Below are 24120 nucleotides of genomic sequence, written 5' to 3'. Positions count from 1 at the left end.
GTCACTGGATTCCGTAGTGAGCAAGAATGGACAGCTAGAATCTTTCAATATAAGCGTATCAACCTCTTCTCTGGCCATCGTGATTGAGTCGCCTCGCCGTTCATGATTCCGTATAAAAAGGCATGACCAACTAGTGTATACCCGTTGTCGGCTTCGCCATGTGTGTTTTTCCGCCTGAGGATGAACGGAACTCTACCGCCAAACAAAATCCAAACCTCATCTCCTGGAATCATCATTTTTGGACCCATTCCAAAGTACCCGTCTGTGGTGACAAAGAACTTTTGATTTATTACAAATGTTGTCAGTGATCGAGACAATGCGCGAGAGTCTATCTCAACACCACGTGTAGCGTATTGAAATACCAGGTACTGTTCGATGCGAATAGCACCTCGTGTAGGAAATTCGTCCATCAAAAAGTCTCCTATGAGTGTCGCCCCGAATGCGTTCGCCCGGGTATTGCCATTAGGATAATTCGCACCAAATTTCGCAGCGTTCCAGTTCGTATCGTCATGCCAAGATCGGATCACACGGAGAAGATCCTGGTTGTCGACTTCAGTGTGCTCATACGCCGACAGAGATTCCTGGGCAACCTCTTCAACGCCACTGATGCGGATGCCAGCCAGTTCCAGGGCTTGTATATCAGCAAGGTACTTGTAAGTGAAGGTAGTATAGGCATCCGCGTTGGACCGGGCGTACCGATGGACATGGTTCCACCAACGTTCCGAGGTGTCGACATTGGGCAATTTGCCAAAATCAGTCACCCAGGTGGGTAAATGCTCGTTGATGGAATCCCGGATTCCCACGAAAGGACGTAATCCTCCCTCGATGCCCAAGAGGTCAACTGTGACTCTGGTATGAAGAGCCTGAGCCGAGAGGGTATAATCACAGTGCTGGACGCTCGGAAATGGCGGTTGGAAGAATAATCCCAGCAGAGCAAAGATCTTGTCGCGAGGGTCCGTGGCCCCGCGATAGCGCCATCGCTCCAATAGATTCAACGTATTGTCGCCTCCTTGAGCGATTTCGAGCCCTCGAACAGGCGATATGACGTAGTCCAAAAGATCTCGGAAGATCTTGATCAAAACGAGCGGCAGGGACCAGAGTCTTTGGCAGTAGTTTCGGGATGCTTGTTGAGTATCTGACCATTCGACCATTTGAGACCCCCAAACTACCTGCGCCGCCTTGGGGAGGACTGATTCCTGTACTGTCCATATTCGGGACCACCACGGGTTTCCCTTTATACCGAATGCGGTAAATGCGTTCCGCGCACGATCCCTTGCATCTGGCGACGATAGTTTTTCGACAAGTGATTGCTGTCCATCAAGGTCATCTCCGGGCTTTGCACTCTGCTGTATGAATTCAAAGACATTTCCCACGTCCAAGGCAGTAAAAGTAAAGCCTTTGCCTTGTGGTATCTCACCTAACCAAATCAGACAGAGACGACATTGCCTATAAATCACACGCATCATGTCAACTTGCTTTGCCTTTTTCTCGATATCCCACTGATCGATACACAACTGATCAATCCATAACGTGCGCGTCTTCTTCTCATGTCGTAGGCGTTGAAGAGCGGCATGCAAGTTGCACGTCACCTCGACTTCTTGGCCGGACACCTGGATGATTCGCCACCCGGCTGCCTCCATCCATACGTAGGACAAAGTCTCATAAGGACCACACGTCTCGAGGCAAGCGAGACGTGTCTGACAAATAATATTCTCCCCATGCTGCCCTGGCAGGAGGTCCAGTAATACAAAATTGTCTGACGAGGCCATATTCGATATCCAGATTGTAAAATAGCGCACCCGCCGATTGTCGCAGGCTTCAGTGCGGCTGCACAGCCCGGGAGTCTTGGAGGGAAACCCCGCGCATCCATTACACACAACTGGGCTACGCATTAGGGGCTGCAGCTGAAAAGATCACGTGGCGACGCCAAGAGATGTAGCTATGTATAATTGAATCATTCGGAGTCGCAAAAGCGAAAAGATTGCTCTCTGAATATAATGAATATCTCGTCTCTATCATCTATCATTTATTACTGGACGAATCCTCGCCCTGACTGTGGACATCATCAATCGTAAAGAATCCCGTCTTCTTCCTGGTGCCCAGCCGAAATGATTGGCATGGCACGTTTCGATCCGTGACTTTCTTGGGACCCGATCCACGATAGGTTCCTCGGGATGAATAGTCGCCTCCGAGCAAGGGCCTCAGCACCGGAATACACGCCAGTGTGATGATGAGTGACGGTTCAATCACTGAGTAGATACTTGGCAGACCGGCAAGATAGGTCAAGTCAGCATAGTCCATGTTGACGACGGCAGCAATACGCAAAGCGCTGAAGATGCATGTACTGTGTGAAATGAGGTCAGCAAAAAGCTTTTATTCCAAAGCCTGTGAAAAAGCTCGGTGTGAGAACCCACATGAAACCACCTGCGAAGGTAACAATCAAAATAATCTTCTTCTTCCAAGCCATTTCCAAGCCGGCGAGATAAGGCATTGGCAGGAAGAGTACCACGATGTCGAGGATAACATTAATTGAGGCGGTAATCTTGAACGAGAGGACTTGGTCACCGCAGTGGCCACCTTCAATCGTTTGATCCCAGTTGTACGCAAAGGGTTGACATTGCAGCAAAGCTCCCAGTATGGTGGCGACGCCCAACAGTATAACCACGACGCCGCTGATTCGCGCCGATAAGATGAAGAAAGGTACGGCAAAGACTTTGGTGTATAGCATAAGAATCGACACTTTTGGCAAACATACTGCCAATGCCCAGAGAATCTGGTTCGCTACCGTCATCTACATTGTCTCTCGGTTAGTCGCGGGCGTTGGAAAACGAATCTTCACTTTGGCCATACCTTGGTATAAGTCACAATCGGTGATGTCCCATACCGTGCCACGAGATCCGTCATGTGCATTCCAGCACCCGTGAATGGCTCTGCAGCAATGAGACCGCAGAATGCCAAGTTCACGATGAGAGCCGCGATCATGACATAGTCGCTCGGGTCTAGTGCTCGATGGGATATATGTCGCGCAGCGATTCTGAGACCAACGGCGGTGGTTGCCAAGAGTCCAAAGACGACTGGAATCACGACCATAGACACCTGCATCTGGGTCTCGATGGGAATCACAGGATCAAACATGATGGCGAGTCCCTCGTGAGAGCAGCTGAAACGTTTCTGTGCATCAACCTCTATCTCTGTTGAATTCGGCCGAGAAGAGTAGAGAGAGCAGACAATGTCCTAGAAGACACATTCTCCTGTCTGCTGACTCAACTTTGAGGTTGGTGGGTAGCTGCAGCTATTAAAGGCGCATCTGGAAGCCGCATCTCGATTTAGCAACCCTGAATATGATCGTCACAAGGTTTGGCTAGGATTTTCGCCATGTCACGTTTGAGGCGAGTCGTACACATTTGAAGTGAGACGGGCCGCTCACTGCCATGGGAAAATAAATCTCGCTTAAAAATGGAATGCGAAAGCCGTTTGGCTTGGCTGGTAGCGCATCATATGATTCTTCCGGGGCTCGGCGGGGAAGGGAAACCCTGACCCGGCTCCATGTCGTTTGCCGCACCATGCTGACTACGACGATTGAATGGTCCATTGGTCCTAATGATGTTTGTGAATAGTGGCATGACGGTTGCCAGTCAGACTCTATATAGCAAAGTTGGAAACTTGATAGATGATATAAACAGGCATTTTGTCTTTTTTCCTGTCCTGACTTATTCAAATACAAAAGTGACAACATTTCAGCGTGATGCAGTACATAGATTTCACCATTCTCCTCCTTCAAAAGGATTGGAATCTGCACCTTGGATTGCCGCGATCCCTAGGATCCACCATAAAGCTAAAGGTTCTTTAGTGTACAAGGGGCCTGGACAACAAGTGGAGTTTTGACAGCGGCCCTTGCCAGTACCAGACACGATGATTGGCAATACCATTAGCAGTTACAGGCCTGTCTGCAATCTTCAGCGAATATCGAACGTGATAAAAACGTGACAGCTCAGGGGCGAGCTGTTTGTAATACCGGCTCTCGAGACCGCGACCCGGGTTCCACCGGCCCGGCCAGATGCATAGTGCTCCATGTACGTCCAAACTTACCGAGTAGAGCGATAATCCCGTTTCTTGTGCCGCTAATAAGTTCCTTACACTATTGTCATTTCCTTGGTTAAGAATTGCTGTGTAAGAAAAACGCCATGACGCCTTCTAATACGGGATGGCCAGCCATCGCGGCAGCCGGCCTGGTGGTGTTATTCACAATTGTCGCATACAGACGTTATCTATCGCCACTCAGCAGTGTCCCGGGACCTTTTTGGGCTTCTTTCTCGCGTCTCTGGCACGTGTATATCACCATCGAGGGAAATCAGAACGAACAGCTTGTTGAAGCACATGAAAAATATGGCCCTTTTGTGCGCCTGGCCAACAATGAAGTCAGCGTCAGCCATCCGGATGCAATCAAAAAGGTGCTTCTGGCGACGTTGGAAAAGGTGTGTAAAATACCAGAATAGTGCCGCCGAAATAACATGTTAACTTGTGATAAAGGGAACCATGTATAAAATGAGTACCTTTCCGGACTGGCGATATGAGAACCCAATGTCCATCACGGATCCAAAGCGCAAGGTTGAGCTGTCCAAGCAGTTTGCCTCTGGCTATACGCTTTCAAATGCACTCAAGGCGGAAGAGTCAATCGACAGGAGGGTTTCGCTCTTCCTTGACCGACTGAATGAATATGCTACTTCGGGCGCTCCTATGGATTTGGCTAGCCATATCACTTACCTTACCCTCGATCTTCTCGGAGAGGTACTGTTCAGCAAGCCATTTGGCTACACCGAGGCAGGGTCCGACATCAAAGGAAGCATTGCCACCAACGAGAAATTGATTGGTGTCCATGCCGTCGTGTCGCATTTCCGCTGGATTCAGCTCTTAGCACTCAATCCGGTCACGACCAAGTTGATGCCTTGGGGTCATTTATTCAACACGGCTTATGACGCTTTGCAAGAGCGCCGCGCCAACCCCGACGCCCGCTTCGATGTTATTGCCCATTGGCTCAAGACGGCCGCTGCACACCCGGATCGTTTGAACGATCGTGATTTACTCGGCAACACCACGGCTAATGTCGGCGCCGGCTCCGACACCATGTCGTGTGCGCTGCAAAGCTTCATCTACCACATGGCCCGGCAGCCAGACGCTTGGTCGCGCGTCAGGGATGAGATTCGCAAGGCACAGGAGACTGAGGGCGCTTGTCGTTCCAGTATCATTGCGTACACAGATGCATCGAAACTTACATACTTCCAGGCTTGTCTCAAGGAGTCAATGCGCATTCATAACCCGGTGCCCATGGGCTTGCCACGTATAGCGCCTCCTGGTGGCTTGACCATTGGAGATCGAACTATTCCCGCCGGTACAACGGTGTCCGTCAATCCCTGGGTCATTCACCACTCCAAGGAAATATGGGGGCCCGACGCAGTAAGACATGCCCATCATCCACTCGTTGAACCTCGTTGACTGATCTCGATAGCTCGAGTTTAATCCTGACCGCTGGCTCGGTCCAGATGCCGCTCAGCTTGATAAATATTGGTGCCCGGTATGTTCTCCATCAAGGCAATACGATTTCTCAAACTTTGTACCGTCGCGACTAACTGGAGTGATTAAGTTTGGTGCCGGCTACATGTCATGCCCCGGTCAGCATTTTGCCAAGATTGAACTATCAAAGATCCTGAGCACGGTCGTCAGGGATTATGACATTTCTCTGGTCAACCCGCAGAAAAAGTGGAAGTGGAAAGCTTACTTCATCTCGGTTCCTTACGATTGGCCAGTATATGTATCAAAGGTCGCGTCGTCCTAAGCCTATGGATGCACCACTACGGCGCTCATTTATTGCTCTACACAATTATACCGTGGCGTCTCGAGTCGTTCTTTGCGATGTAGATGAGGAATGGATGGAAACAGCTGCTAATATTCTAATCAACTCTAATTGCTTCTCCACCATCCTGTTATCACTGATACTATTGCCATACCCACGAGCTCCCAATCTCTTTTCATGAATTAATAAAATGTTGAATTGACAGCAGCAACCAAGCGAGGATCAACGTCCTTGTACGGCTCCAATTCTCCATCCAAGAGAAGACTTTCCAGTGTCGCCTTTGTATAGTTGGGCACCTCCCAGACATCCGGTTTTATCATTTCTACGTGCTGGCCATTGCCCCAAACCCTTCGATAATCCCAAATCGCGGCTAGCGGACTCTTGGCTTTGAGGCAGCTATCAATGTTGTCCTCGACTTCTTGCAGTGTATGATGAAACTCGGTTGGACCTTGGCCATTTCTCTTGGCCATGACGGCTGCAATCTCACGGCCAGTTACTTGAATCTCCGATACCCCAATGGTGCGTCCTGCAAGTTTCTCTGGCGTAGTAGTGGCGAAAATTGACGCATAAGCTGCAGCCACGTACTTTCGGGTGCTTTTTACATGTCAGTCATATCGCCGCGATTGATCTTACTCGGGTGGCTCACCAGATATTTATTTTCTGGTCGGCACTGTCTCCAGTATAGGCGATTCTGTTGTTGGTGATATCTATGCCCAAAAGCCTAGATTGTAATCAGTTACGTTGCCAGAGTGAAATGTGCCATACTGGGGCCTTACCCAACACTAAATGTTGACTCGGCAAAGCTTCCAGGCACCACGATAGCAAGGGGAATTCCGCGTGCATCTGCTGCATCCTCAATATCTTGCTTCATCTTCCTCATAGGAATTCGTCGGCCCGATTCATCACATCGATAGCCTAGGTTAGAAGGCACAAAAAGCCGGACTTTTGTCTGAGGTAAGGCGTTGATGAAAGCTTGCTGTCTCATGATGTCGTCGCGACCGACGCATGAACTATAAAGCGTTAGTCTTTTGCATTCGGTCCCTCCTAGATGACACTTGCATAAGAATGTCGACATCTTCTAAAGCAGAGATAAGAGCAGCTTCGTCGTCAATATCTACCTGCACAGAAGTGACACTAGCAGGCAGGCCTGAGATGTCTGATCCAGGGCGGTAAATGACTTTGATTGGTGCTCCAGCTGCGGCTATGGTTTTCGTGAACGGGGCACCCGCCCAGCTGCGGTGGCCGTAGATGGCGATGCGATTATACGTTTGCATTGTAGTCGCCATTATGTCGAGCAAAATTTAGCCTTGGTGGTTGGTATCTAGGCAGTATTGGTTTCTAAGGGTACGCGTATATCAGATGAATCAAGTAATCAATTGTATATTGTCGTGCCAAGAATTTAGCGGGAATCGCACACTCTATTTATTGTTACACATGCTGTTTCCCTCTTTGCTCCCGCGGCCTCCTCAGATCTCGCCAGTGGGGCCGGTCGCGAATAGTGCTGACTGTCTGTCGGCTTTATGGAAGCCCGAACTTCATTTATCGCCGCGACGCTACCACAGGTATCAAATGTGAATGCAAATGTGATTCCTTTTTATGAAATCATTAACTAAGCAGATAAGCAATCGGCTTTAGGCTATCGCGCGAGACAGCAAAATCCGATCCGGGCACATGTACTTAACTTTTCATGCATTCGCATTACCAATGCCAGCCAGTTGTCTCTCACGTTTTACATAATCTGCAATTATCACGAGACTGTCCACTTGGTATATGCTGTCAAATATGGCATATTGACAATTTCTTCATACTTCCGTTGAGAATTAAGCTGAAATGCTGAAGCTGAGTTGGCTTATATGGTGCCTGAGTTGAGTACGAGGGGCGTATGCAGTATTAGCTGTTCGAAGGCTACCAAATTGATCAGTCCAATAGGAATACATACATATGTACGGACGATTACAGCCCGCGTGTTGTCATCGCACGATGAAGTGGTGAATTGAGTCAATTCGGGTCCTGACTTTATCTTCGAGCCTTGTATGGACCAATGGCAAGTACTTCACGATTCATGAACGCGCAGTGGCCACCGAAATAGATATCAATTTTATTTGGCTTGATATTAATCATGTACACGCCGTATGGATGATAGAAATAAGTCATTTCAATTTTTCCAGAACTGCAACATGATATGCAAGGTCCAAAATGCCTAAATATGATCATGAACTACCTTTCATGGCTCCCTCCCTTGCAATCGCGAAGTCGTACTCATTTCGCAGATCATTCCGTCCTATTACAGTACCACAAAGCTTTGCCAAGCTCAGAGGCCCCGGTAGGACGACTGGTAGGGCTGCCAAGCACCACTTGAGTTCACCATTTTCTGCATAATATTGTTATGCCGTGCGACTTTGGAGTATGCGGGGTGTTCTCGGCTCAAGGCTGAGAGGTGCCAATGCTGGAAAGACGTTGCATCCTGGCTACCAAATACTACCAGGACACTTTAGCCGTTGCAGTCTTCATTGGTTGGCTCGCAACTTTTGCAGGATATACGAAGAGGCTGTTTTGCTATATCACCCCCATGGTTGGGACTGGGCTGCCATACCTGCGATACATTCCATTTCTGGTCTCATTGAGGACAATGAAATGGCTCCTTACTCAGGGAAAAGCCAGCGCACTGTCGAGAGATGTGCAGATAAAAGCTGCACTATCAGCCCCATGTCCCATTATTTCGTGAATAGGTATTACTTGTGAAGTATAGAGACTTGATCTCTTTTTGCGCTTATTTCCATCATGGGTGTACTTCTTCGCGTTCTACTTTGGAGCAACCTTGCTGTCGCTGCCAAAGTAAACTTCCCTTTCGAGTCTATTCAGCTCGCAGAAGCTGACGTAGAAGACTTCCGTGAAGTTTCTTTTGGCAACGCGTCTGTTCCAGTTCCCAATACAGATTGCCGCGCATATCCCGGCGCGTCAGGGTGGCCCGTCGATGCGGATTGGGCTCAGCTTAACAAAACGCTTGAAGGCAGCTTGTTGCACCCGAGTCCAATCGCCTCTGTCTGCTATGAAGGGCCAAGTCACAATTCGACGCAGTGCAATACTCTCCTGCGAAATGCATCAACCTCCAGATTCTACATTGATGATCCACTCAGCGTACTGACAGCCTGGACTGAGGGTGATACGTGCTTTGCAACAGCATCCCCGGTTGGATTGAATTGTACTCAGGGAGGATTTCCCGAGTATGTTGTCAATGTCACAAATGTGAAGCAGATACAGGCAAGTAAACTCAGGCTGGGTGTGGACATGGCAGAGATGACAACCGGTCCCGTTATCTCCAAGTGGATTCCATGAAAAGACATTAACTTGCTCCAATCTAGGCGGCGGTCAATTTCGCTCGAAACAAGAATATACGACTTGTAATCAAGTAAGTCTGTTGAAACTACTGAAACCCGAGGGTTCTCTAGCTCATCAACACATTCAGAAATTCTGGTCACGATTGGCATGGCAGATCAACTGGATTTGGGTCCCTGAGTATATGGACTCACTGGCTAAAGGACTTTGAGTTTCTCCCGCAGTACGAAGTTGGAAAGTACAGTGGTCGTGCAGCGCGAGTCGCCACGGGTCTAGAGGCATGGCAAATGTACCAGCACATGAACGAAAACAATGTCTCTATTGTGGTCCCGGGCAGCTACACGATTGCTCCCTACGGAGGCTGGATGGCAGCTGGTGGTCACAACCCCTTGGCTTCATACTATGGGTTAGGCGCAGACCAGGTTCTGTCCTTACAAGTCGTTACAGCAGATGGGACATTCGTGACTGCTAGTCCAGATGAGAACCAAGACCTGTTCTACGCTCTTAGAGGAGGTGGGGGCAGTAAGTCATATTTGCAGTCTTTGTGGAACAGCGTATGCTGACTAGCTCAAAGGCACCTTTGGCGTCGTCACGTCGGTTATCGTCAAAGCGCACCCCTTTATCAATGTCACCCGGTCGTCTGTGGATTTTGCCGTACGAAATGCTACAAACTCAACAGAAGTCGAGACTTTCTGGCGCGGAATCGACCTCTACTACCATTTCGGGAAAGCGATTGTTGATGCTGGAGGCACCGCCTACGGAGACATCACCACGTACAACGTGTCTCTCAACAACAGCTTCACTTTTAGCACTCAAATTGAGATGCCTGCCATGACCGCAGGAGAGCTCTTTGACTTTGTGCAGCCCCTGATTGGCGACTTGAATGCCATAGGCATTTCCATCAACAACAGCCAGCCCGTGCCGTCAACACGATGGACCTCGGGCAACAACGGCTTGGGAGATGTACCGGGGAACAGTCGATTTGCCAGCCGCCTCTTTCCGCGTTCAAACTTTGAAGACGATGAAACCTTCAAGGCAACCACCAGTGCGATCCGAAAGACGGTAGAAGCAGGTTATAGGTTCCACGGCATTCACATGCAGCCGACGGAATCCATCGCCGGCCTGCCAGGCAACAGCTCGGTTAATCCGGCTTTTCGCACAACGATTATGCACGCCGACCTTTTTGATAATGCCGCACTAAGGGGAGTCACACCCGAAGAGTGGTTCAGTTCCTACCAACGGTTCAACGTGTCCATGTCGAAACTAAGGGACGTGACACCTGGGTCCGGGGCATATTTCAATGAGGCCGACGTGGAGGAACCGCACTGGCAGCAAGCATTCTTTGGCTCAAATTATCCCACGCTGCTAGATATCAAAAAGAACCGTGACCCCTGGAACCTGTTCTATGCGGCCGACACTGTGGGGAGTGAAAATTGGAAGGTCATCACGTCAGACGGGCTCCCCACACAGAACGGACCACTATGTAAAGTTTCTGCATAGACACAACACGTATCTCAGCTATGGAAGGGGAATAAAATGACACACACGACAGAAGTAGAATTACAGAGGGAATTTGGCGTATACATGGACATTTCTGGGCTCAATATGGTTGATCGTTTAGTTGCCGCTATCATGAAAGGCAAGCCAGCAGCTAAATCTTGGCTCGATCCGCACACTCCATGTACTGTACACAAGTATCTTCTAGGTTAATCCATTTATCCATTGCTAAATATATTCCCGGAAAAATCGAGTCAATGTGTCAAAGGGAATGAGATCCACACGATCGTAGAGGTCTACATGACCCGCACCGGCCACCCAAACCAGCTCTTTTGGTTGCGCCGCACGATCGTACGCATCTTCGCTGAATTGTCGGGAATGCGCCTGGTCTCCAGCAATAAACAACAGTGGACGTGGCGATATTGTCTCAATATCATTGAACGGGTAAAAGTTCATGAATTTGACATTGCTGGACAGCGTCGGGTGCGTCGTGAGATTGGGCAGCGACCCCGGCGGAGTGACTTCGCCGCGGATGGTACGATAGTAATCAAAAAACTCTCGCTCAATGGTCGTAGCATTCGCCGTCAGGATGTCCAAGGTGCCGCTGGTATAGATGGTGTCACCACCCTGGGCTTCTCGTAGACGCTGACGCGCCGCCTCGGCAATGACTTGCTGACGCTGCTCCACGCTCTGCGACTGGCGCAGGCCTTCACGGTTCACGGTGCCCATGTCGTACATGCTGGCAGTCGCAACGGCCTTGATCCGCGAGTCAATCTTGGCGGCGCTGATGACAAAGGAGCCGCTCCCGCAGACGCCGACAGCCCCGACGCGGCCCGGGTCGACAAAGTCTTGGGTGCCGAGGTAGTCGACGGCGGCGCTGAAAGCCTCGGCGTACAGGTCAGGCGACACGGCGTTGCGCGGCTCACCCTCGCTAGCGCCCCAGAACGGAAGATCAAGCGAGACTGTCACAAAACCTTGCTCGGCCAACTTGGTGGCATACAGGTTTGCGCTCTGTTCCTTTACTGCGCCCATGGGGTGACCGACGACAATGGCTGGGCTCCTAGCATCGTAGTCTAGGTCTCTCGAGGTGAAGAGATTGCCGGCAACAGTAGTCTGGTATTGGCTGATGAAAGTGACTGGTTGGATCGTGACGTTCTCACTGCGGTAGAAATTGTTGGCTCCATATGACATGTTTTGAGCAACTGCCAATGTCATTTGCAATATCAATGCCATGACGGCGGTGGAAATCGCTTGTCCTTTGATCATTCTCACTAACTTGAAAAATCAAAATGAAGGTGGTGTCATATACCAAAATGAAAAAGTAGATACTTTTCCCAGCAACGAATCGAGGACGTTGAGAGTGTTCTTATACAGAAGTGACAGATATCTGGGGACCACGGCATTCGTTTGTAACGAGCTGTATATATCATTATTCAGCTTGATCATTGATTCGCCCCACGGAAATAGTGGTTGCATTTATCATCTTGGGACATGCCGACACCACACACACCTCATCAAAGCCCTCCGATAACAGGTATTCGTATGCCAAGCTATGCAATACTACAAAAGTTCATACTAGTGTAGTAGGACATTACTGCTGCCTACATCACCGGGAGTAACTCGGAGCTTTTTAATAAGCCAGGTGCATTAGCCAAGTCTTGGGAGGTGAATTAATTTGATATTCACACAACCTCGTTCTCACAATAAAGGAAAGATTGCAACACCTATAGTCATACGCAAATAGCGATACTCCGTCATCTCTATCCAGGGATCGGAGATCCATCCGAAATGTGTACAATATCCGTGCCATTATGAATGGATTCCAGCAGCGTAAATCATGAAGTAGCAGCTTCAAGTCTCAATCCATCGAAACCGAGTCAGTCCAAGTGCAGAGGAACAATCGTGAGTTATGGTAACTAACTAAATCAAAAAAACTTGTTTGTCACTATAAAGCCCCTCATATTCACGAGGTGGCGTCATGACTACATACATGTAACACATGTTTGGTGGGAATCCCGTCCTGCAGATCGAAGGCATGACATTATTGTGTTCAAGATATAGCCTTACTTGTCGAAAGTCAACAGATCATCGCCCCTATGGTTGCGCCAATAGTTTGTTGATTCCAAGATTTGAGGACAATCTCGGAGTAGCCATCCCCAATTACGGAGGAATGTTTCAGTGAGCTCCCAATTCTGCACGTTCCATGATTCGCCCCATACGATTAGACCAGTGGAGTTGTTTGCATCATCTGACATGTGCTCAATCATGTCGTTCCACAATCGGATCTCATCTTCTTCAGTGAGATTCTCAGTTGTAGCTACAAGGAAGTTGTCCCGCATTTGAGGCAGTGGGAACAAGTCGATCCATGGGTGGTGGGGCATCTTGAGCTGAAGGGCAGTTGGTGCGAGGTTTTCTGGAAGGCGTCGTTCTCGGACAAGTGGAGGACATGGAGGTTTTGGTGGACCGAGGAAGCCAAAGGGCGAAATGACGTTGCAGTCAAGCCAGTCAACTCTGAGCTGAAGTACATCTGCATTATTCGCCAAGCTGCGAAGGAAATTGAGGTGAATGAGCCCAGGCAGATGATCCAAATGTGGTTGTCCCATCATGTAACTTGCCAGTGCTTGTTGGGCGAGATGGCCCAAGAGAATCCGTTTCTTTTTGGCTTTCTCTCTTGAGATCTTGGTCCTCTCTTGCTCGCCTGATGGAACCGAGCCTGTACTTGTGGTATACGGATTCCTTTTGCGGTCTATAGAGGTAGACACGCTTATTAGGGATACTTGTCCATTCGAGTTTCTCATCAGCCCACTCACAAGCTCTCTGGTTGAGTAAATTTTGCAACTTCTTGCGTTCTCTACGATTTGTCACACCGGCCCAGTCTTCTCTTTGGTCCTTGACAAGGACCTGATGTGTCATTCGCTGCAGCGGAATGCGTGATAGCGCACTTGGATTTTCAACATTGTCTGGAGCCATCTCGCGCAAAATTGGCGATCGATGCCTGTACGAGGTTTGATTGAGAATTGGAGAAAGCCAGTGGCCACTGCTAAATATGCAACTGGCTGACAGCCAAGCACAAGCACCGCCTTGACGATTTCGGGCCGGGGTGTTCAAGATAAGAGCGCTAGCCGAGCCTGACTCGCCGGCACATGTCGACACTAATGCACCTGGCTGACAGTGGGGCGAGCTCGATGGTGGCCGGGGAGAATCACCTAACCTTAAATAATAGGGACAAAATAGAAAACCGACTTGGCAAAAGCCGCCGCAGTGCGGAGGTATCCCCACGACTTTGTTCGCATAATGAGTATGTATGTATTTACACTAGGCAAGAGACATTATTATAGGAGGAATACCGACACTTTGAATGCCATTGGACCCAAAACTAATATTTTCTTTCTTGTGGCGACCCATTATATAGAATCAAACCCCCATTGACCGTTTTCATGTTTGCCTGCGGATCCATGGTCTCATCGATTCAAATACGCTCATAAAAAGCATATACAACCACTCAATCTGTCCTATTACTTCGTATATCAACGTCACTAATGGCTGCAGACAGCGCCCAGAAGTTTCATGGCTTAGCAGGCAAGACTGCTGTAATTACAGGAGGTGAGCAAAGCTTCAGAGGCATCTTGCAAACTATTGATAGATCTTTCGTCACAGGAGCAAGCGGTATCGGTGAAGCCTACGTTCGGGCGCTCGTGGATTCAGGGTCAGTCTCTCATGTATATGATATCTTCACTGCCACTAAACCAAGGCAAAAAAGGGTGCATGTTTGCTTCGGAGATAAAGATATCGCAGCTGGCGCCCGATTAGCGTCAGGACTACCCACGTAGGTCGAGTATCATCATCCTAGCATTGCGAATTACATGAATTGACGCTGTAAAGGACGCGATTCGTGTCTTGCGATGTTTCGAAATGGGAGGATCAGGTTCATCTCTTTGAAGAAGCAGCCAAGTTCTCCCCGAGCAAAAAGGTCCACTACGTAGTGGCCAATGCAGGTATTGCGCCAAAAGACGATGTCTTTGCATTTGAAGGTATGAATGTATGCGATCCATGAAATAACCCAAAACAAGTCTACTAACAAGAACTCGCCAGGTCCCGAAGGTCCTCCGAAGAAGCCCGATTTGAAAACTATCGACGTAAACCTGGTTGGCGGGCTATACACGGTCAAGCTTGCCATGCACTATTTCATACAGCAGAACGGCATTGAAAAGCGGCCTGACCAGGAAGACACGTGTTTGGTGCTCATCGGATCTGGGGCCGCCTTCTTGGACATTCCGCGTGGACCTTCGTACCCAGCGACCAAATGGGCGTTGCGCGGCGTCATGCATTCCCTTCGACGTACTGCTTTCTACCATGGCAGCCGCGTCAACATGATATCTCCATGGTTGGTCTAATTGATATCTACTCAACTCTCTGTAAAGATTTCTAACATGTCAATAGGTATGTAAGAACCGGCATATTGTCAAGAGATCAGTTCGACCAGGTGGAAAAGTCCGGTGTCACCCTGGCTGAAGCCTCTGATGCAGCACGCGCACTGCTACACATTCTGCAGGACAATGGAATCAACGGGCGGTCATTTTTCATTGCGCCTAAGAAATGGGCACCGCAAGGTTACATTGATCTCGACATTGACGATTATTCCGGCAACAAGTTGCTGCAAGAGATCCAAGCAGAGCAGATTGCGCCGGCGCCCGTAGAATTGGGACTCTTCCGTGTCTGAACAACGATAGATACAAGTTTGCGCATCTTGCACATACTGTGATAATATAATCAGTCTAAATGTTTCGTGGGACCTCCAAGTATCGGGATTTGAACAATTGGGGTTTCATAGTGCTTACGTCGGGGACTGGTGCTAATTTGCACAAGCCAACGCCGCCTGATGTCATTATTAGTCGCCCGTCGGACGACATGAGTGGGCTATATGTTCTTCACGTTGAGGTCATGTTTTGTGTTTCTCAGCAAGCTCACAAGTTCTAAACTCGCTACTAAAGAGCTCAGACAACAGTCCGCCATCCCATGGTCCATATCAATGTTGTAATTCCCAGCCAAATCCTCTCATTTACTGTAAGAAAGTAAACAAACTGCCATTCAGCGATCGATTTGATTCCGCCATGTCTAATCGCAACACTTTTATCCTCGAAAATGTCAGGATTTTCACCGGAGACGAGTTCATTGACAATGGCTACGTCTACGTCAAGGACGGGACCATCGAGGAGGTCAAGGCGGGCAGTTCTCCCGACAGGATACAACTTCATGCTCCAATTCGCTCTTACTCTGGTTATAGTGTGATACCTGGTCTTATTGACTCCCATATCCATGCCTTGTCAGGTAACATGGCCAGTATCGAGCAGTCTTTACGGTTCGGTGTCACGACAGTGTGTGACATGCATAACAATCCAGACGACAACGAGCGACTGAAGAAAGTAATCCTCTCTTAATCCAACCAAAATTACAATATTCACATTGTACTGATAATGATTTAGCTAGCTGCTGGTCCTGAATATAAGAGTCTCTATGCCGACTTCAAATGTGCAGGTCTCGGTGCCTTGATTCCAGGCGGATGGCCAATCCCGGTCATTAAGAAGAAATTTTCACACTCGGGCAAGAGCGATTCAGACCTGGCAGAATATACAGCCTCTTGGCCAAACCTATCGGTGCCCGAAGATGCGGTACCATTCGTAGAACAGCAGGTGAAGCAGAACGGCGCATCGTACATCAAGATGTTCCACGAGGTCGGCGACACCGTGGGCATGAATCTTCCGCTCCCGAGCCCCGATCTTCAAAAGGCTGTCGTGGACGCTGCGCACCAGCTCGGCGTGGTTGCCGTCGGACACGCCCTGAGCTACCAGGGCACCATGGTACTGCTACGGGCCGGCGTCGACGGCCTCACACACATTTTCTGCGACGAGCCGCCCAGCGACGACTACATTGCGCTAATGAAGGAGACTGGGGCTCACTGCAATCCGACGCTGGGACTCGTTGCCTCGCAGACGGATGAGGGCCGGGAGCTCTTTGAGTGGTTCATGGAGGATCCTCTTTCCGAGCGGCTGCTCATGAGCAGAGCAGCTTACCGACCGCATGGACTGGCGTCGTCGCAGAAGCCCAAATCGAGCATTAAACATGCCCGTGCCAATACACGCGCGCTGTACAAGGCTGGAGTGCCAATCCTGGCAGGGACTGATGCCTCCGGGACTGGAGTCGGGCTGCCATACGGCCTGGGCTTGCACATGGAGCTGTACGCGTTGATACATCACGCGGGATTGTCTGTCGCGGATGCCCTCAGGTCGGCAACTAGTATTCCTGCAGATCGCTTCAAGTTTCATGATCGTGGAAGGATTGAGAAGGGCAAAAAGGCGGATTTGGTTTTGATCAAGACGGATGTTGCCGAGTTTCTCGAGGATCGGCAGAATCGATTAATGCCACTAGCAGCAGTCTTCCGGAATGGCACCGTTGCTGCTCCTTACGAGCGGTTCTGGAACTGGGGCACTAGAACGTAAAACTTAGATAGGATTTTGACATCCTCTCGTCTCTGTCTTGAGGTATATCTATAGTAGTGTATACTCGAGGTTAATGCTGTTACAAGGAATACGACGCGTCATGATACGCTCCCCGTGTTAATTGAAAAGTACCTACTTCAGCTATTGGGTCTTCGAAATAGAGGATAATTCGGACATGCTCTTGAACGCATACATCTGAGTGCTGGTGTCGTTGATTTTAGCACAAGTGTGACAGAATCATCCTACGGCACTTGTCGTTAGCAGAGGCCATACACCCTGCCAAATGAGCTGTCCACTTGCCATGAATCAAAGTCGGAACCGTGGTCCGCCGACTTGGCTGCTTCTGAAGCTTGCTCCAACCCGTAGCAATTACCAATCAAGCGCAGGCAATCTGCTGCGCACGCCTTTGCTTCAGAAGATACAAGCTTGGCAGAAGCAGCCGAGTAGAGCGGGCCAATAAGAGAGCGTGCCGTGAAGCGTGGCTCTCCAGACAGATTGATGAAGAAGGGAACAGAACGAAGGATGCCATCTATCGAATCCTTGACTCTTTGGGTCATTACGTGCAGTAGTTTTGCCAGGGACGCGATCTGCTCGGCTTGACCCGCATCGCTAGAGGGTAGTGATTCCGCTCTCGAAATGAATGTATCCAGCCATCCGCACAGGGCGTCAGCCATGAAGATTCGTAACATGCGTAGGATGTTCCAAGCTTGTGCCCACCGTATAGAAGAGTAGGAGTCTGCGCTATCCATATAGTTTTTCACTGATGCAGGAAGATTCTGTAGCGCACCAGAGTTCAGTAACTTGATAGGGTCAACAAGAGTCATCTCCTCCATCTGACCGCCAATGTCTTCAATCATGGACTTGCATTGCTGAAACCTGGCCTCCTTGGATATAATCAGCTTCTTCTGCTGGTATTCAGCAAGCATTCTCAGCAGTCGACCGCGCCGTAGTGCCAAAAGGCACTTGGTATCATGTGGTGGCACAGTCTTGTCAACCTCGAGCAGGGCTGAGGGTGCTGGAACTTTTTTGATCACACAGCTGGCACTGATACTGTGGCTAGCATGGAGATACAGCTTCTGACCAAGCCAGCTGTCAAATTGATGACTGCCTCTGAGCTCCAACAGCGCAGCTGCCCCCTTGATGTGGGCATTCCAGTTAGCCATGTCCTGGTTTTCGCGCAAGGACATTGCCTCAAAGAGCGCCAGGCACAGTACTGAAACGAGGGTGCTATCACTCTTTGCTTGCTCCACAGCTATCAGGGCCTGTTGGGTCTTCTTGACGAGCTTGGAGTATCTTGCATATGCGAGTCGGAAAAGAGCTGGATCTTTGACTTGATAAGAGAGCAAGGCGATAGATGGCACCAACACAGCTTCCTCCATTGATTCTCCAAACGCAGGACCGAGTTTGTAGAGATCGGGTAAATAGTCAAAGAGACTATAGGGGGCATAACTTTGCATGAAGAACGAAAGGGAGATATGTTCAGGCGTCAGAGAGATTCCGGTGTTGGTCAATCCCGAAGTCATAGTCATGGCATCTCGATAAGGCCCCTGCAATCTCTTGGCGGAAGAGCTGTGAACGCCTTGAGACGATGGAATCGGATTGTTTCCCTTCCTCAAGCAGACCTTGGTTCCTGTGGCAAGTGTCTCGTCTCGCAAACGTAGAGCAAACTCGTCTCGATAGCCCGAGCAGGAAACTTTGGCTCGAATGCACTGGGAACAAGAGGGCACTTTGAAATCGCACTGAGCGGCAGTGAGTTGAGAGAGGGGAACAAGGATAGAGAGGCATGAAAAGTATGGCTCACTCACCTTCCGGCGCTTTCGGCGACATTGCTCACAAGCACGAGATGGAATGCTTTTGTCAGGCATTGAAAGGAATACAGAAAAAAGGCAATCGAATTCACGATTAAGACAGAGGATCGGGAAAGGGAAACAAGGATGAAAGACAATATTTGCATGATGGTAGTCGAGAAATGTATGTACCATGAGCCATGCACTTGATTAACGTGGAACATCGCGCTTAGGGGCTGGAGTGGGAGGAGGGTTTGGGCTAGCAGCACACTAATGGGGACAAAAGAGGACTCGGCCTCACAAGGAGGCTGAGTAAGTGTACCTTGCTACTAAGCTTGAGTCGGAATGGATGCATGGTGAGAACGCCGATCCTAGTGGTTGGACGGAATATAAAGGAATCAATGATGCCCACCTTCCGAGACTTCGATCTTCACACGCCTCTTGGCACTTTAGTGAAGAAGATATGAAGACGACACCTAAGAAACTTCGACTCTTCCAATATTAATCGAATGAATGACTCGCAGTATCCTTGTTGACCATTGAATGAACATGTTGATTGGATGAAGGTCAGTTACCAAAGATAGATACTGGATAATCAAATTATAATCTACAATTAGACACTAATGACCCAGGACATAGGGGTATAGAGAAGAAAAAGACGACAATTGTGTTACAAGATAGAACACGATGTGAAGCAACCTAGAAGTTGGGTGCTCCGTATCGCAAACGTGGCGTGTAGCAAGGAACAGTCCACTCCAGATCAGGAGCCACCTCTTCAAAGGTAGAGTTGCCACCAAGAGTGACCGCTGCCTGTCCTTTGCTGTCCCCAAACTCTGGCCACTGAATCTGTGATGAGTTGGTGGTGAGACCCTTGCTCGTGTTACTGGCGAAGGTAGCCAATGCATTTCTCCAGTACTCGCCGCCGGCCAGTTCGGCTGGAGTGGCGGCATACCCGGTAGCGAGTTCGGACGAATTGAAGATTACGTAGAGTTCTTGTCCATGCCATGGCTTACCAGGACAAGCGGGAGCGTAGAGGTTGGGGTAAGCGCCTATTCATATGAGCAATGTTAGATTGACTAGTAGTTTAAGAATTCTTGATTCAACTGACCTTCATAAAGATACTTCCAGGTAGGAACGCCAGCGTTGGCCCTCCAAGTGGCGCCCCACTGGAGTGGGCAAGCAAAGACAGCTTCATTGACACCCAGAACAACTTCGGGCTTATTCGGGAGTCTGCCGGACTCGGTAAAGAAACAAGCTTCATCATTATTGAATCCAAGAATAGCCGGAACCCTGCTCAGTTGACCGGCATTCACTCTATCGGTGTAATTGGCAAATACTGTTTTGTTGTCGATGGTTGGACCAAACAAGCTGGTGATACCGGCGTACAGCTGAGCAGCCGTATCAAGTTGAGAACTGACGACTTTGCTGGCCTTTAGAGAAGCGCTGAGCAAGGTCTGCGCGTCGGCATTTTGCATACAAGTCGCGGTCTCGGCGTCACTGGTGATGCTACAGTTGAGCAACTTGGCTGTCTCAGTCCACCCAGCTTGGGAAGTATTTTCAAACCGACGGCCAAAAGCATTGACCGAACCAGACATGGGTACGACACCGGCGATGATAGGATCTTGATAGAAGGCGAAATCGTAGAAGTCGACACTTGCGCCGCCAGCACGGTGGCCAAAGATGGAGATCCTGTTGGGATCACCACCGAAACCCCGGATGTTGTCCCGAACCCATTCAACGGCAAGACGCTGATCAAGGAGAGCGACATTTTGGGTAAGGCCAGGAGCGCCAGAGAAGCCAAAGATACCAAGACGGTAGTTGAATGTAACAAAGACGACATCTTGTTGTTGGGCAAAGATGGCTCCATTATAGCTCGGATCGTTGCCAGAACCACTGTGAAAGCCGCCACCGTAAAAGTACATCAAGACTGGTTTCAATTTCTTCGAGCAAGTCCCTGGCCGCTTCCGTTTGGACCAGACATTGAGATTCAGGCAGTCTTCACTCGTGTAATTGGTGTACTCTTGCTGACTACGGGCAATGTTTTGCCAGTTCTCGGGCTGAGAGGCATTGACAGTCGCGGGAGATTGAACACACGTGTATCCGTATCGATTGGCGACGAACTCGTCTTGGCTCTCGTATTTGACAGGAGGTTGGAAGCGGAGTGATCCGATGGGAGCCTTGCCAAAGGGAATTCCGAGGAACTCGTCAACGTCACTGTGCTCTGTTGAAGCATGGCCCTTTATGTACCCGGATGAAGTCTGAACTTGGAAGCCTCGGGCCAAGGTGGCACACAAAGACACCAAGATGGCACACTTTTCCGGCAGGAGCTTCATGGTGTTGGTGCTATTCGACGACATGTGTTAGCCATTTCGCTCTTGGAGTCATGTAAGAATAACATGATGTGTTGCATATCTCGATATAGACTACAGACAAGGCCGTGACCGAGTCATGTCTCGAAGGGCATACCAAGAAGGCAATCAATGACGCCGAGTACTTACCTAGAAAGGGTAATTCTTTTTCTTTGAGACAACGAAAGGGAGACAGTTGATGTACTGCTATGAATTCAAGTTGTGATCTTGTCCTACGATACTTATATCACCTCGAAGCCCCTTGGTCTCCCGACTCATTCCTGCAATGTGAAGTCACACTAATCCAAGAATGTTCATTTCTTCGAAGTTCGAGTAGGCTATCACGATCAGCATTATATGATGACTGAAAGACTGGCAAGTGGGTCATTAGTGCATGAACATGAGCCAGTCAGTGTGTTGGGATCTCTTAAAGTCATGCTAGGTTGGATTCTTCGGCCTCCAGAACTAGCTAGCTGAGGCGGCGGAGTGCCGTTGGTTATGATATGTGGCTTGGAGTATTGGAACCAGGAAAGCCTCCCAAGCGTCGAACAAATATCCTGAAAGGGATTAGATTAGCGCAGTCCTTGCTCAACCGCTGGCCATCGTTGGGGCTATAGGTGTCGGCAGTGGGGTTCTTAGCGCTTACCCGCTGGTATTTGAGCGCTATCGCGCCAAAGTTATACTGAGTACTACTGGGCTGGGCGCATGCCTGAATTGTAGCGTATGTCCTTGGGTAATGTCTCCTACAAAGCGATGCCTTCCAATTCGGTTTCTGTCCATTCCCAAAGTCTCTTTGAGAGATTGTCGTCCTTTGCCAAAGCGCTTTCGCGATCAGGTACGCCAACAGGCTCATAGTACTTGCCGCTGACCACTAATGGGCTTGTTGCTGCCCACAAGTGGTTCTTGACCCCAACTTGCACGGGTACACAAATCAATGGTGCTAATGGTGCCGACAATCGCACAAGAAGACTCTCCTTGGCAAGTGACAATCCCATTGCCCCAGCTATCCTGCCTGGATGCACTGCGGCGGTCGTCAGTTGAGGATGGCGGCGCCCGAGCTCCCTAACAAGGGCAATCAGGGCGAGCTTGCTCTGACCATAGCGATGCAAGTATGACTACAGCGCAAGCAAGCACGCAAGCATTAGCGCTATCATCTCCCAAAGGCCATAACTGCAACTGCTTGGAGAAAACCCACCATTTGCGAGCACTCTGTCTTCAACTTGTCAAACTGGATGCCGTTTTTCGGAACCATGGCGTGTCCCTCGCTAGAAACGACTACTAGCCGTGCAGCTGTTTGTTGCTCCGCTGTCCTAAGCATTGTCGCGAGCAATAATTTGGACAGCAGCGCATGTCCCAGGTAGTTGAGGCCGAAATGGACTTCATAGCCCTCGCGCGTGGTGCCCAAGGCGACACGTATGATGCCTGCATTCAATAGCAAGATGTCCAGTCGCTGTTCCATGGCATTAAACTCGGCTGCGCACGCCCTCACACTGTCAAACGAAGTAAGATCCAAATCAAGTAGCCGGAATTCAGTGTCTGTTTTGGCATCGGAGACATTCGACTCGGGTATCTCGCGCACCTCTTGATTTATTTGATCTAGAATGTCCTGCTTGGCTTCGCTGCTCCGGGGGACATCTGCAATGTAGATCCGTGCCGGGCGGCCATGTCTTGCAAGCTCGATGGCGGCCCGCCGTCCCAAATCGCCCAAACCTCCAGTGATGAGTATAACTTTGCCTGTCAGCGATGGAATGTCTCGTGCCGGCTCAAAGGAAACACCGTTCTTCTCTCGCGAGCCAAAGATGGTCACACGAGCTAGATCTTTGAATTCGACCATGATTAATGCGACAATGTAGATTTGAGTAGCGATTGGTGCATGGCAGGCAGAGCAGACAAGTCTGTGATGGTCTCTGAGGGTTTGACGGGCGGTGACAGTGACGCGTCAAGCTATTTTCGACGATAAGAGAAGGTGAGATATAGAAAGCAGGTGCATTTTTGACAGCAGATCAAGTTGTCCCTTCTGATGCTGCAATCAAGTGGCACAGTGACGCGCTATTGGTTCTTGGCTGTTGGTTCTTGGCTGTTGGTTCTTGGCTGTTGGTTCTTAGCTGTTGGTTCTTAGCTGTTGGTTCTTGGCTGTTGGTTCGCACCTGCTCGCCCTATGCCATGGCATAGCTTCCTTGACCATTGTCCTTGACTGCAGAACTATGGGTTTCGGTGCTGGCCACTTGGTATAGAACTGAAGCTTTTCTTCATTTTCACATCGTGCACATTGCCGAGTAGAGCTCAGAAACTGACGCCCCGGGCCATGACACCTCAGAGTCAGTAGAGTTGAAAGCATAAATACATGTTGCATTGAAGCAAATAGTACAAATAGCCGCTCCGGTATGTGAAAGACACTGGATGATTAGTGCAACGTGTAGAAATCTTCGAGTCAATTTCGTTTTTACCTTTCTCTCTTCTAAATATTCAAAAGAAAGCAATCGATGCAAATAAAGCATGAGTGATCTGATTTGAACTCTTTCCCGTCCAAGGGACATTTCCTCCCCCCCACTCTTTTGCTCACGAGACTAAGACAGCATGCGGGAGGTGGCCAGACTCTCAAGCCGCGCATCTCCGATTCTTCACAATCTCAAGTGTTGGTTGGAGTCGTGAATTGAATGTGCCATATAGTTAATTATATCGTCACTCGGCAACAATGAGAGGTTCAAAAGGTATGGATGGTTGTAATAACGTCCACCTTTCAATCTACGAGACAATGTTCTTATGGTGATTGGGCTTGGCCTCGATTTTAAGTTCTCGGAGCG

The 24120-nt window shown here is 49.4% G+C and overlaps 12 protein-coding genes across 12 annotated transcripts; 4 read left to right on the top strand and 8 right to left on the bottom strand.

Annotated features, from left to right (window-relative positions):
* Positions 1-44: 44 nt before the first annotated feature.
* Positions 45-1769, bottom strand: PFICI_12280 (uncharacterized protein; the record flags this gene model as incomplete). Its single annotated transcript, XM_007840861.1, has 1 exon — positions 45-1769. One exon carries the CDS (start codon positions 1767-1769, stop codon positions 45-47), a length of 1725 nt encoding a protein of 574 aa, XP_007839052.1.
* Positions 1770-2022: 253 nt separating this feature from the next.
* Positions 2023-3135, bottom strand: PFICI_12279 (uncharacterized protein; the record flags this gene model as incomplete). Its single annotated transcript, XM_007840860.1, has 3 exons — positions 2023-2344; positions 2415-2791; positions 2851-3135. The coding sequence occupies 3 exons, from the start codon at positions 3133-3135 to the stop codon at positions 2023-2025; spliced, it is 984 nt and encodes a 327-aa protein (XP_007839051.1).
* Positions 3136-4184: 1049 nt separating this feature from the next.
* On the top strand, positions 4185-5833 carry PFICI_12278 (uncharacterized protein; the record flags this gene model as incomplete). Its single annotated transcript, XM_007840859.1, has 4 exons — positions 4185-4475; positions 4531-5454; positions 5507-5572; positions 5642-5833. The coding sequence occupies 4 exons, from the start codon at positions 4185-4187 to the stop codon at positions 5831-5833; spliced, it is 1473 nt and encodes a 490-aa protein (XP_007839050.1).
* Positions 5834-6033: 200 nt separating this feature from the next.
* On the bottom strand, positions 6034-7125 carry PFICI_12277 (uncharacterized protein; the record flags this gene model as incomplete). The annotated part of the gene is made up of 4 exons (XM_007840858.1): positions 6034-6445; positions 6498-6572; positions 6628-6861; positions 6905-7125. The coding sequence occupies 4 exons, from the start codon at positions 7123-7125 to the stop codon at positions 6034-6036; spliced, it is 942 nt and encodes a 313-aa protein (XP_007839049.1).
* A 1507-nt stretch (positions 7126-8632) lies between these two features.
* On the top strand, positions 8633-10687 carry PFICI_12276 (uncharacterized protein; the record flags this gene model as incomplete). The annotated part of the gene is made up of 4 exons (XM_007840857.1): positions 8633-9163; positions 9214-9260; positions 9318-9709; positions 9762-10687. The coding sequence occupies 4 exons, from the start codon at positions 8633-8635 to the stop codon at positions 10685-10687; spliced, it is 1896 nt and encodes a 631-aa protein (XP_007839048.1).
* A 225-nt stretch (positions 10688-10912) lies between these two features.
* Positions 10913-11950, bottom strand: PFICI_12275 (uncharacterized protein; the record flags this gene model as incomplete). Its single annotated transcript, XM_007840856.1, has 1 exon — positions 10913-11950. One exon carries the CDS (start codon positions 11948-11950, stop codon positions 10913-10915), a length of 1038 nt encoding a protein of 345 aa, XP_007839047.1.
* A 797-nt stretch (positions 11951-12747) lies between these two features.
* Positions 12748-13654, bottom strand: PFICI_12274 (uncharacterized protein; the record flags this gene model as incomplete). The annotated part of the gene is made up of 2 exons (XM_007840855.1): positions 12748-13430; positions 13495-13654. 2 exons carry the CDS (start codon positions 13652-13654, stop codon positions 12748-12750), a joined length of 843 nt encoding a protein of 280 aa, XP_007839046.1.
* Positions 13655-14223: 569 nt separating this feature from the next.
* Positions 14224-15404, top strand: PFICI_12273 (uncharacterized protein; the record flags this gene model as incomplete). Its single annotated transcript, XM_007840854.1, has 5 exons — positions 14224-14390; positions 14445-14510; positions 14567-14715; positions 14777-15068; positions 15125-15404. The coding sequence occupies 5 exons, from the start codon at positions 14224-14226 to the stop codon at positions 15402-15404; spliced, it is 954 nt and encodes a 317-aa protein (XP_007839045.1).
* Positions 15405-15795: 391 nt separating this feature from the next.
* On the top strand, positions 15796-17181 carry PFICI_12272 (uncharacterized protein; the record flags this gene model as incomplete). Its single annotated transcript, XM_007840853.1, has 2 exons — positions 15796-16107; positions 16168-17181. 2 exons carry the CDS (start codon positions 15796-15798, stop codon positions 17179-17181), a joined length of 1326 nt encoding a protein of 441 aa, XP_007839044.1.
* Positions 17182-17438: 257 nt separating this feature from the next.
* On the bottom strand, positions 17439-19008 carry PFICI_12271 (uncharacterized protein; the record flags this gene model as incomplete). The annotated part of the gene is made up of 2 exons (XM_007840852.1): positions 17439-18907; positions 18987-19008. 2 exons carry the CDS (start codon positions 19006-19008, stop codon positions 17439-17441), a joined length of 1491 nt encoding a protein of 496 aa, XP_007839043.1.
* A 659-nt stretch (positions 19009-19667) lies between these two features.
* On the bottom strand, positions 19668-21301 carry PFICI_12270 (uncharacterized protein; the record flags this gene model as incomplete). Its single annotated transcript, XM_007840851.1, has 2 exons — positions 19668-20017; positions 20077-21301. The coding sequence occupies 2 exons, from the start codon at positions 21299-21301 to the stop codon at positions 19668-19670; spliced, it is 1575 nt and encodes a 524-aa protein (XP_007839042.1).
* A 758-nt stretch (positions 21302-22059) lies between these two features.
* Positions 22060-23150, bottom strand: PFICI_12269 (uncharacterized protein; the record flags this gene model as incomplete). The annotated part of the gene is made up of 2 exons (XM_007840850.1): positions 22060-22431; positions 22512-23150. The coding sequence occupies 2 exons, from the start codon at positions 23148-23150 to the stop codon at positions 22060-22062; spliced, it is 1011 nt and encodes a 336-aa protein (XP_007839041.1).
* Between the last annotated feature and the right edge of the window lie 970 nt (positions 23151-24120).

This window comes from Pestalotiopsis fici, assembly GCF_000516985.1.
Source record: "Pestalotiopsis fici W106-1 unplaced genomic scaffold PFICI_Scf_10, whole genome shotgun sequence".
NCBI classification, from domain to species: Eukaryota; Fungi; Ascomycota; class Sordariomycetes; order Amphisphaeriales; family Sporocadaceae; genus Pestalotiopsis; species Pestalotiopsis fici.
The sequence above is the reverse complement of the archived record's forward strand: the minus strand, read 5'-3'. Positions and strand labels throughout refer to the sequence as shown.